At 44.2% G+C, this 12,435-nt stretch overlaps 1 protein-coding gene across 1 annotated transcript; it reads left to right on the forward strand.

The window, feature by feature from the left end:
* Positions 1-235: 235 nt before the first annotated feature.
* LOC113194764 (dehydrogenase/reductase SDR family member 4) lies at positions 236-12,388 on the forward strand. Its single transcript, XM_026405999.2, has 9 exons — positions 236-463; positions 2,018-2,195; positions 6,625-6,726; positions 9,035-9,105; positions 9,205-9,256; positions 9,542-9,676; positions 10,127-10,182; positions 11,863-12,006; positions 12,113-12,388. The coding sequence occupies exons 1-8, from the start codon at positions 333-335 to the stop codon at positions 11,975-11,977; spliced, it is 840 nt and encodes a 279-aa protein (XP_026261784.2). The 5' UTR covers positions 236-332; the 3' UTR covers positions 11,978-12,006; positions 12,113-12,388.
* Positions 12,389-12,435: the final 47 nt, after the last annotated feature.

Below are 12,435 nucleotides of genomic sequence, written 5' to 3' on the forward strand. Positions count from 1 at the left end.
TGAAAGGAGAGGATGGAGCGTGGGGAAGGCGACGGGTTCCTCGCAGCGGGGTAAGTCCTAATGGAAAAGCACTGAAAGCACTTTCCCCGCTGGGCCTGGGAAGAGCAAGGGGGCAGAGAATAGGAGACTGCAGGACGCGGCGGCCGTGCGCCGGCAGGGGGCGCCCGCGGCCCGGGCCGCTCCTGGGTGGCGGGAGTCCCCACCGAGCAGGCTCTGGCAGGCAGGAGGAGGGAGTAGGCGAGCGGGAGGCGGCGCGTCCGGCCTCCTGCCCCTTGTCCTACTGAGCAGTCACCTCCCAGAGCAGAGTGAAACCAGCCGTGCAGACCTGGGCCATGCAGAAGGCAGGACTACTGCTAGGCGGCTTTGGTCGAGTTTGGAAATTTGTGAGGATGGTCAGCTCGGGGGTGACCCGCCGGAACCCGCTTGAGAATAAGGTGGCCCTCGTAACGGCTTCCACCGAAGGGTGAGTGCCGGGGCAGGATTCTCTGAGGCCTTAGCTGCCTGGAGCAGGTACTGGCCTCTTAGCAGTCCCTTCTCCTCAGGCCTCCCACGTGTCCAAAGCCCTGCCGGGAGGGTGGGGGAAGACCACGTGTTCATCCTGAAGTCCTTCTGAATCCCCTGACCCTGGCCCCTCCACGGGCCCCTCCACTGCTGCCTCTGGCACAAGACTCGCTGTTGTCCCATCGATCCAGACCCGCAGTGCTCTGGGCTGCCCAATTAACAGCTCCACCTAGAACATGGGAAGACCAGAAACACAAGAGTTCAGATTTCAAAACTATTTCACTGTTTCCGTCCACCATGAAAATGTTCCAGATACCCATTTGGGCATCTGACAAGTCTCCCAGAGCACCCCCACCCCTTACCCAGATGGGACATAGAGCCATGTCTCCAGATTATTGTTAAGGTCAGTACATTTTGGCCCACCCTACCTATAGCCTCTGTCTTCTTACCCACTACTCTTATCCATCCTGTTTCTTTATCCCACAAGACTTTGCTAGATGCCAACTCCTCAAGAATCTGAAATACAGATGTATGTGAAACACTAATGGCTGGCAATTGTAAAATGTGTAACCCTTGCTTCCCAGGCCTACATTTAAATATTTAAATTTTTAGCCATCATTCCTCATGTACCCCAAAACATAACTAAGGATAGAATGTTTAAGAATGATGTAGTTGGCCCAGTGTGGTGGCATGTCCCTGTAATCCCACCTGTAATCTCAGAGGCTGGGGAGGCTGAGGCAGGAGGATAGCAAGTTCAAAGCCAGCCTCAGCAACTTAGTGAGGCCCTAAGCAACTAAATATTTTGTATTTTATTTAGAGACCCTGTCTCTAAATAAAATACAAAATAGGGCTGGGGATGTGGCTCAGTGGTTAAGTGCCCCTGAGTTAAATCCCCAGTACCGCCCCCCCCCAAAAAAAAGATGCCTCTAGTAAAGGAGATTTTGGAGGATAGGGTAGCTCTCCAGTAAGACCCTCAAAGCACAGACACAGCTGCTGCAGCAGCACACCAGCTTATTTCTCTCCCCTCAGTCTGCACTGGGTATGAGGCCTGTCAGCAGGGTGGGGCAGGAACTAAGGCTGTTCCTGGGAACCAAGGCTGAGGGACAAAATCATAATAAAACGAGCTAAGCATGTCCACCTGCATGGTATTGACAGTGCCATTAGGCCTATGTTACACCAAATAGAAACACCAAGGGCCAAGCACGGTGGCCCACACCTGTAATCCCAGCAGCTCGGGAGGCTGAGGCAGGAGGATCGTGAGTTCAAAGTCATCCTCAGCCTCAGCAACTAAGTGAGGACCTAAGCAACTCAGTGAGACCCTGTCTCTAAATAAAATACAAAATAGGTGATGTGGCTCAGTGATGGAGTGCCCCTAAGTTCAATCCCTGGTACCCCCCAAAAAAGAAGCACCAAGTCATATAAAGAGAGATCTGGAATCCAAACCCAAGCAGAGCCCATCCTTTCAGCTTCCTCCCCTGTACAGGCCTGAACAGTCTTTGTCTCTTTCTGCCCACAGGATTGGCCTAGCCGTTGCCCGGCGCCTGGCCCAGGATGGGGCCCATGTGGTTATCAGCAGCCGGAAGCAGCAGAACGTGGACAAGGCCGTGAACATGCTGCAGGGGGAGGGGCTGAGCGTGACTGGCACCGTGTGCCATGTGGGGAAGGCCGAGGACCGGGAGCGGTTGGTGGCTATGGTGAGCAGCAGGGATATGGGCACCAAGCCAGGAGATGGCAGAAGGAAGCCAGGCTGAGCCTCCATTTGTGTTTTCCTAGCTAGTATTGGTGAGATCCAATATAGTGCTGTTAACATAACATGCATTTCATATGCCTGTACTGGTCCACTAACACATTTTATTGTGTGCCTTTCTGCTATGTCTATATCCTGAAGTCTGAGAACCATCCCATCCCAGAGAATCCAAAAACTACTCTAATGCTTCAACTCTGCCTCATTTCTTGGGTACTCCCCCAAAAATCCATTCAGCCTCATTACCTAGTACTTTTCAATGTAATGGTACAGATGAGAAGGGTCAATATAAATATAATCACAAAATAAATGTTCTCACCCATGAACTAATAAATAATCCCCTGTTCTCCAATTTATAGAGTCTCTGGGAACTCATCAGAGGCAGCCTACCATGTTTCAGCTGTCTACTATGTACCATTTACTGTGTTCAAAACCTTACAACCTGACAACAACCCACTCAAGGGAAGAACTGTTCCTCCTGTTTACAGAGACTGATTCAGATAGGTGGAGCCACTTCCCAAGTTTCCACAGCCAGTAGAGAAAGAGTTTTGATTCAACCCTGACTTCCTTTTTTGGCTGCCTATGAACTATCAGCACTTCCTCATTGGCATAGGGCCAGGCTTTAGGTATCCATATGGACTTTAGTCTCAAAGAAAGTGCTAAGCCAAAGACAGGGTTGGTACTTGATGCCAGCCTTCCAGCTGCACAAGAAAATATGGACCATCAGGCTCCTCTCCCCTCAAGCCTTGGGGCACATGCTTTATTTCACAGAGTGAATGAGAGAACCTACGGGAAGGTACAGGATTATACTAACAGACTGGAAGGTTAACAGACATAATTTGGGTGATTTTCTTGGAAACGGAGAACCTTAAACAATAGTAGACAGTAGTATGGTACACAGAACAAGGTAATTCCATTTTTAAGGAACAGTTTGGCAAATGCTCAAATGCTTTGCAAAGGGTCAAATGTGAATCTAAGAAGGTCACCTTGCTGGGCATAGACTACTGGACAGAGCCTAACACTGGGGCCTTGATACTGAGGGTAGAGGAGACTGGGCCATTAATGAGCAACCATTTGAAATGTATATAGTTGGGGAGAGGGGGGTGTTTGTTTGTTTCTTTGTTGTTTTGTTTTGAAGTATCAGGGTTCGAACCCAGGGCCTCACACAATTTAAGAATTTTGTTTGTTTGTTTTTACAATATAATATTTTAATGTCAAAGTCCTGTTGGGAATACATCCTCTGGCACCCATCAGGTCCACTTAACAAATCCTTCAGCCCTGGCCCAGAAGTGGGGCTTGAGCTAGACCTTGATAAATGAGTGGGAGTAGACAGAGCAGGGATGGGGTGCCAGATGACCCTGCAAAAATGAGCAGACAGCCAAGAAGGGAATGAAAGGGATGGGGAACACTGTCAGTACACAGCAGAGAGCACAGGCTCAGGAGTACAGATTCCCAAAGGGGTTTAGATGTCAGTGTAGGAAATAAGAAACCATGTGAGGCTTTAAGCAAGATAAAAATGATTATTGAGGAAGGATAATCTGACAGTGGTGGGAGGAATAAATAGAGAAGACCCTGAGCCAAGGACATTAGTGGTGGTGGATCACCCAAGAGAACTTTAGTGGAACCAAACAATATTTTCCCAAACACATGTCAAGAAATAAGAAATAGGAGAGAAAAATCAAAACCAACTTTCTGGGAGTTTGCATGGATATTGTCAGGATAGAGAATGATAGGATAATTGTCAGCAATTTGAGATGTGTTCTGCCTGTTGCCAGCTGTTACCATGTGATGAGAAAAGCTGCTGCCCTGAGGATGGTTACTACTGGTGGCCTCCTAATTACACCGCAAAGCTCTTCAATGGTGTGCCAGTGAGCAGACACCAGATTAATAGTAGCTTCTCTGCTTGATTATACTTTTTCTAAAAAGAAAAATACCTGTCAAAATACAGACAATTCCTAGCCACTTTATAATAGTGATCACACAATGTAGAGCAAGACTTAGAAGACAACCCGATGGTCATAGGTAACGTCCTCATTCATCTTTGCTGTTTCTGTCATTGTTCAATCAAAACCCAGCCTTCTCCCCCTCTCTGTGTTGACAGGCCTGGAACGGGAGGAAGACAGGATGCACAGCAGAGTGATTCTAGTGCAATCTACCATCCTCTCACCACCCCAGACAGGCACACACAAAGCACAGCACACACACGCATCACTTAGCAACATCTGTGCTTTCCTTCTCACAGGTCCATACACAAGAGTTGAGGCAGGTGACTGGGGCTTCAAGCCACAGCACCCAAATTTAGAGAATACAAGAAAGTATTGGTACTGGTTTTAAAAGATTATGTGACTTTAAATTTTGTTAAATCTCCATGTTGACAGCTCAGGCACTCCTTTAGCAGCAAAGAAACAACTAAGCTTAGCACCTAGTTAGCAAGAATAATTAGTTAAAAGGAGAAACTAGCAGATGGTGTACATTGTTAATAACACCCCTCGTGTGCCAAATCTGAGGCACAAAGTTGATTGAGGGCCCATTTAGTGCTACTTGCCCAAGGCATCAAAATTGTCAGTACTGAGCAAATGCAAAGTCTGGTTTCAGGGTAGCTCAGTATTGAAAACCCTTGTTGGCAGGTTCTCCTTAGCCATTTGTTACTCTAGCACTTGCCTCTCCACCTACTTACCACTTATTAAGAAGATATCTCCCTTTCTTGGCTTTCCCAGTTTAAATCTCAAATTTCTACCTTGAATTTCCCATGTCTCCAGTCCAGAAAGATGAGAGAGAAATGGCATCAAAGTTGAGTGAGGAGCTCCTTTAAACCCAGGCTGGTTTAAACCCATCCTAACTCTCCTGGGCAGCCGGTTTCATAATCTCAAGTCACTTTCAGAGGGCTCTTATAAATTAGCTTTGTGCTATAAAATAGGAGACAGGTCTCAGTTCTGCCACCACCAACTAGTTTTGTCCCCTGAGCAAATCAAATCCCTTTACCTTTCCTAAACATGGAATGATCTGGCCTCCTGTTCTTAGCTGATCCTAATGTGTCATTACTGAGTTATACAGTCACTTGAAGAAGTCTCAGGAGTTCCCAGAGAGGGGTCCTCAACTCTGGGCAGTGGGGTTCTTGACAAATGTTGCAGATATGAATTTAAGGACATGTCAGTTAGAAGCACAGAGATTTATATAGGAAAGTCATGCGTGTACATTCCAGGGAGAATGTGGGCATTTTGGGAGTGAGAGATGCTTTTGGGATTCTTGGGCTCTTCTTTGTGAGAGATGGGCATGTGAGAATGATATCAGTCTAGTGATTACAAGATAGTTTATGGTGGTCTCACAATTTCAGAATCCTTAGGCTGACATGGTCTCCATTTTCTGATCAGTAGAGAACATTGGAAAGTACCCTAGGTTACAGGTTTCTTAAAATATCGTATCTCTCTTTGTTTTATCTGTTTATTACATGTGCTAATTAACAGTGCATAAGGTAATTTTTATAAATGGGTGAATTTACAGTAAGTCTAATGCTTACAGATTCCCAGAAATTTGGGAGTGACAGGCCTGGGAGAGAAATGACGTGAGAAGTGACAGGTCTAAGAGGAAAAGTATGGCTTCCAGATTAAAGTTATATTTTTCTTGTCCTTCCTTTGGTCTCCTTTCTACCTTTCTTTTCTATTTCTTCTCTCCTACCTTAATATGATATTTAAAAATTAACTTCCCTGGATCTCAGTTACATATGGAGTTATACCTCCACCAGAGGACACTGGGCTAGATGATCAAAGGCCCCTGCAGTGGTAACTTTCCATGGGAAAGCTATTTAAACAGTTTCTCCATTCAGGTAAGTGTGGACAGCTTTACTCTGAGATAATGGCAGCTCATTCAAGGAGAATGGACAGCAAGCACTGGGGGAAATGGGGCTAGAGTTTACTGTGAAATGGAAGGGTATAGAAACAGATTTTGAGGTGAGGGTCGAGAATGAAAGAGCTCCCAAAGCGAAAGTATAAAGGCTAGAGTAAAGGGTTATGGACACTTTTAGAAGAGAACAGACAGGCTGGAAACACTGTAAAAGAAATAAGACAACCTTAACTGGTTAACAGCAGAGCTTAGGGTAACTTTGGAGAGAAAATGTTTCAAGGAAAAGAGATCATTTTGAGGACTGGGGCTGTGCCTCAGTGGTAGAGCACTTGCCTAGCACATGTAAGGCACTGGGTTCAATTCTCAGCACCACATATAAATAATGAATAGAATAAAGGCCCACCAACATCTAAAAAATAATATTTCTAAAAAAGAGATCATTTTGACAACTGTTCTAAGAAGAAATTTCTTATCAACATTGGTAAATTCACTTCCCTTACTAACCTGCAGCCCTGACCAGACCTTCCTTCACTCCCTAGGCTGTGAAACTTCATGGGGGTATTGATATTCTGGTCTCCAATGCTGCTGTCAACCCTTTCTTTGGAAGCCTGATGGATGCCACTGAGGAAGTGTGGGACAAGGTGAGAGCGCATAAAGCAGCAGGGGTCAGTCAAAAAACATTTAGCACAAACTTGGTCTGTTTTTAGATGCCTTTGTCAAGTGTCACATAAATGTGATGTGCTACACACCTGGCATGCACCTTGTAAAGGGCAAATAAGGGGGCGGCTTCCTCTATACTGTTATTCTTTTCCATTTCTGCTTTGAGGCTTTTGGGTTGTTGTTGTTTTGTTTTTGAGTCCTGTGGCCCTTATGGCAAGGCAAGGGTTCTACCACTAAGCCACACTCCCAGCTCATCTCAGTTTTATCTTCTTCCATTTGCTCTGTGCTAGCAACCTTCTCTTTCCCTTCCCCAGCTCTCTCTCCAAGCATACTTAGCCACGCCCTTCTTCCTGGTTTATTTCCAGCAGAGACAAGGCAGCTAAAAGGCCAACAACTTACACACCCACCCATCTCTTTTCAGCTGCCAAAAAAGAATGCTTTTTCATTAGTTGAAAAACGTTAATAGCTGTTAGTTAAATGAAATACCTATTCTGGTGAAATGACCAGAGTTTCTGCTGTTTTATAACAGGGAAAGATTTGGAGTTTTTTTGTTTTGTTTTTTCTTCTTTATTTAATATTTTGTCCCTTAGTTGTTGGTAGATCTTTATTTTATTTACTTACACGAGGTGCTGAGAATTGAATCCAGTGCCTCCCACATGCTAGGCAAGTGCACTTCCGCTGAGCCATAGTCCCAGCCATTGTTTTTTCTTCTTAATTGCAGTATTAAGAAAATCTGAGATCCAGATTTCTAAATCCAAGTGCTAGAATATTTGTTTTCATGTGAACATGTATGATTGCATCATGCTCATATTTTACACACCTACATCCTTTAATTATAAAACTTTAATTAAAATATTTATCTTAATTTACTAAGACAAACATTCCCACATGATTTGAAATGCTAAAATTCTTATGATCTCCTCTGGTTTTGTTTTTTTACTCAGATATAATTTCTCAACAGTAAAGTATAAGAAACTAAAATATTATAATTTATCAACTTTGCACGCACATAAAGACCAAAGTGCGAAAATGTTCCTCAGTGAGCCAGATCCTGATGTTGATATTCTTTAAAGAAACATCTTTCATGAAGTCTAAATAGAGACCATATGAAAATCAGCTTTTAATCACATAATCTTTCTTTTTAGTTTATATATTTTTAATATAATGGTGCATCAAACCTAAATGCAATGATTGATCCTTAATTATACTCTTAATTTTTAAAAAAATCTTTTATTTATTTATTTATTTTATGTGGTGCTGAGGATTGAACCCAGTGCCTCATGCATGCAAGGCAAGCTCTTTACCACTGAGCCACAACCCCAGCCCCTATACTCTGAAATTTTTTAAGAAAGAAATTTGGGGGACATTTGGGAAAAGTTTATTATGGGCAATGCAATAAATGAAATGTATTATTGTTAAATTTCTCAAGTATGATAATGAATTGTGGTTGTGCAAAAGAATCTTCTTATTCTTTAGCAATGTTGTTAAAGTATCTAGGGATAGAGCATTATCATGTCTGTAGCTTACCTTCATTGGTTCATTTTTTTAAAAAACTATGGATACATAGAAAAGGGAAATGGAGCAAGATGTGAACAATGGGTGAATCAGGCGAGGGACAGCTGGATATTCACTACACTTCTATTTCAACTTTTTATAAGATTGAAAATTTTCAGAATAAGAAACTGGCTTGGGGGCATAGGAGAGAAATGTCCCAGGAGTGTTTAGAACACTGTAAGCAAGATCATAATACATTTGCTTTAAATTTGGGATGTGGGTTGTTTTGATTGCAGCCTGTGCTTCCCCAAAATGTACTTCCTCATGATCCCACTTTCTGATAAATGACCAGCCAGACAGTCCATCTTGGAGGGCCAAGAGCAATCCATTCCCTGCACCCAGAAGCCAGAAGAGTGCTAAAACTACCTTGTGCTGCCCACTCTAAGGCAGGTTCAGGAGGCAATCGAATTCCAGACTCTCCCTACTTTGAAGAAACATAGAAAATCCAGCTCAAATCCAAAGCAGCCTGGAGAGTTTTCACTCATTCTGAGCCAAATGACACTTGGCTAGTTAGAAAGGATTAACTCTCTCCATTCTTCCACACTTGAACATAGCTGAATGAGCTGGTGAGAAGGACCTCCCCCTAAGCCCAGGGTTCTTCCCTTGTCAGGTCCAGGTAAATGATCCCTGAAGTCTCTACCAGCTCTAACCAGCAGAGCCAGGTGCCCACTGTGCCTGCTCATCATCTGCTCCTCCATGTCCTTCTCATGCCATCTCCCCTTCTTTCCACTTCAGGTTCTGGATGTTAATGTGAAGGCTACAGCCCTGATGACAAAGGCAGTGGTGCCAGAGATGGAGAAGCGAGGGTACCATGAGTGAGAGGGAGCCTGGGTGAGATGGGGCCCTCCACAGGCAGAGGGCAGTGGTTTCTGCCAGGAAGATGTCAGTTTTCTTTTTTTTTCCAGAAGTGGCTCAGTGGTGATTGTGGCTTCCATAGGAGCTTTCACTCCATTTCCTGTAAGAACCCCTTTGTCTGCCACATTCCTCCCACTCTCCATCCCAAGTCTTTCCATTACTCCAGTTCCCCTAAAGTATGTGTCCCCTTTCAGAATCATACCACCACACCCCTTCCCACAAAATAAATGACTTGCCTCCTGAACTCTAACCTAGAGGTAGAAACAAGATGGTTTCCTCCCACCCTCCTTTACAAAAGATGCCTCATTAACTGCTGCCCTTGATGTCAAATGAGAACCAAGAATGACCTGGAAACTAAGAGACCAACCTGTTCTCCTCTCTCCCCAGGGCCTGGGTCCTTATAATGTTAGTAAAACAGCCTTGTTGGGCCTTACCAAGAACCTGGCCTTAGAGCTGGCCCCAAAGAATATTAGAGTGAATTGCCTGGCACCTGGACTCATCAGGACCAATTTCAGCGGTGTGGTGAGGAAGGGGAGCCCTGCATCTCCCTGGGACCCCTGGAAGGGCATTCATCTTTTTGGATAGGGAAACCCAGTACCTGAATCCTGAGCTATCACCCATTTCCATACCTCCTTACTAGGCTTTTCTGTATTCCCTCTTTATACCAGCCACCTTCCCCAGACCAGAGTCTCACACACTCCTTTCCTGAGCTGTAGTAATTCTGACTCTACTCACACTGTTTCATGTCTTCTGAAGTTGATGAGAACTGGTGAGACCCAGCAAGATGCCTCCCTAACTCCTGAAAAGAATGAAACAGAGAAGGGCAGTGGGGAGTTGGGAGCCAAGAAGGAACTGGAAATGAAAGGGGGCATCTCTCCATCCTTCCTCTCCACTGACATGGGAAGACAGTTTCTTTCCCTCACTGCCCCTCAGTTTCCTCTTACCATAAACAGATTTCCCTTTTTCCTGCAGTTGTGGAAAGACAAGGAAAGAGAGGACAGCATGAAAGAATTCTTGCATATCAGAAGGTAAGCTGTCAGAGAGGACTAGGAGGGATAAAGATGAAAAGTTCTGTCCCAAAAAAGTTCTGTCACAGCCCATAGCTTACCACCTCACTCCCATAAGGAACACGGGCATCCCCTCCTCTGCCTCCCAAACTTCTCAAGTTCATAAACTCTACTCTTGCAGTGGTCTGGCCAACAAGGCTGCTGTTTCCACTGCAAAAAAAAAAAAAAAAAAAAAAAAAAAGCAGAGGCATTAGGGTTTCAGCAGAGTGGAGCTCTAGGACAGGTCCTCCTCTTTACTATCTACCTCTACCCCTGGGCATTCATGGAGACTAGAAACCAAAATCAAAACTGTGACTATTGTAGTTCTTCTTGAATAAAAAGTCACATTTCCAAAGCTCAGGTTGGTGATCCCACAATCCAAATAAAAGAAATGAAGAGCTTTACTAAGGCTCAAACTCCTCTTCCCTAGTGGGCCGGCTGAAGTATTCAGACACCTTTGTTGGGTTCCCTTTATTAAGTGACCTGCCTTTCTCCACCTTCTGGCTTCTGAGCACTCTTGTCTTTAGCATCTCCAGTTTGACCCCTCAAGGACAAATGCCAGCAATACCTACCTCTTTACTGGTCTAAACATCCCAGAATCCCTCAAGTTCTTCCAAAGCCATTCTGATATCAGGCATGAGCTGCAGACCTAGTTCACAACCCATTAATAAGTCAGTATTATCGTTGTAGAGCCCCAATGAATGATCTAGCCCTATGCATCTCAATCTTGGATATATATTGAATCTGATATATATATATATATTTCCCATACTGGGAATTGAATCTAGGGGCACTTTACCACTGAACTACACCCCCCAGCCCATTTATTTTGAGGCAGGGTTTCACTACAATGCCCAAACTAGTCTCCAACTTGTGATCCTCTCACTTCAGCCTCCAAAGTTGCTGGGATTATAGACAGCCCTGGCTTAGGGAGTTTTTTAAATTTAAGTGGCTCAGGCCTATTGCCCAGAGATTCTTCTTTAATTGATCCATGGTGGTGCCTATAAATCTTTTTTCTTTCTTCATTTATTTGTTGTTGTCATTGTTTTGTTTTGCCTCCCAAATGATTGCAATGTACAGTTAGCTCAGAGAACCACAATCCAAGCCTTCTAGGTTTGAGTTACTTACTCTACCCACCTCAAGAGTATTCTACAGCAGTTTAAGTGTTTCCTAACTATGAGATCACTCATACAAACAATGAGAATTAGCACATTCTTACAAAGCAAACTAGATTTTAAGGGACAAAAATAGACTTGAAAAAGTCCTGAAGACCTTATAAATGGAATCATTTTAAACCACTATTTATGTCTATATGTGAAACAAATTATTTTGAAGTGTGAAATAATTACTCACCATTTAATCAATATAACTTTGGATTTTGGTATTCTGAGCTCTCTAAGAAACAGAATGTCTATTATTTAAATATAATGTGTAACGGTTTTTTCAGAGTATAGTTGTTACATTTATACTAAATCATAATGGTAATTATAATTTTAATTATTATGAAATGGTAACCCTATTTAATAAGCAGAAAGCTTGTACACTCTTTCTGAAAAATCAACTGGTAATTCTTCTTTAAGCAAATTTCATTTCCTGTGGGCCAGGTGAAGGAGGCCTGGCCTGTTTGATTTTAACTCCCTTCCTTGTTCTGCTGTTCCCCAGATTAGGCAAGCCTGAGGAGTGTGCAGGCATCGTGTCTTTCTTGTGTTCGGAGGACGCTAGTTATATCAGTGGGGAGACAGTGGTAGTTGGAGGAGGAACCCCATCCCGCCTCTGAGGAACAGAAGGCAGCCCACTAGGGCAGAGGTTAGTTCCAGCTCCTGGGGGCCATTCTAGCATTCTTCTGCTGACCTTTCCCACCTCTGCCCATCTTATTGCTCATCACGCAAAATCTCTTCGGCCCTGTGATAAGGTCCAGCCTTGCCTGCTGTCAAGATGTGGTCTGATGAGGATTCCCACTGTTGCTGTGGTGTGGATAAGGCTTGCCGGGAAAACACTGTGAACCTGAGAAGGCTGTGTCTACCTTGACAAAGACCAACAAGTATTCCCCACCACCACTCCCCACCCTATCCCGGGAATTTGAAGGTAGATGGGGTGGGGGGTGGGGGGGAAGGAACCTGGAGTGGAAGGAGCAGGGCTGGAAATTAACAACTTGCAAATGAGGTGCAAATAAAATGCATATGATCGAGTTGCTCTGAATCAGCGTGTTCATTTCTGTGCCGGGTGCTTAAGTAT

Source organism: Urocitellus parryii, chromosome 6 (genome assembly GCF_045843805.1).
Source record: "Urocitellus parryii isolate mUroPar1 chromosome 6, mUroPar1.hap1, whole genome shotgun sequence".
Taxonomy (NCBI): domain Eukaryota; kingdom Metazoa; phylum Chordata; class Mammalia; order Rodentia; family Sciuridae; genus Urocitellus; species Urocitellus parryii.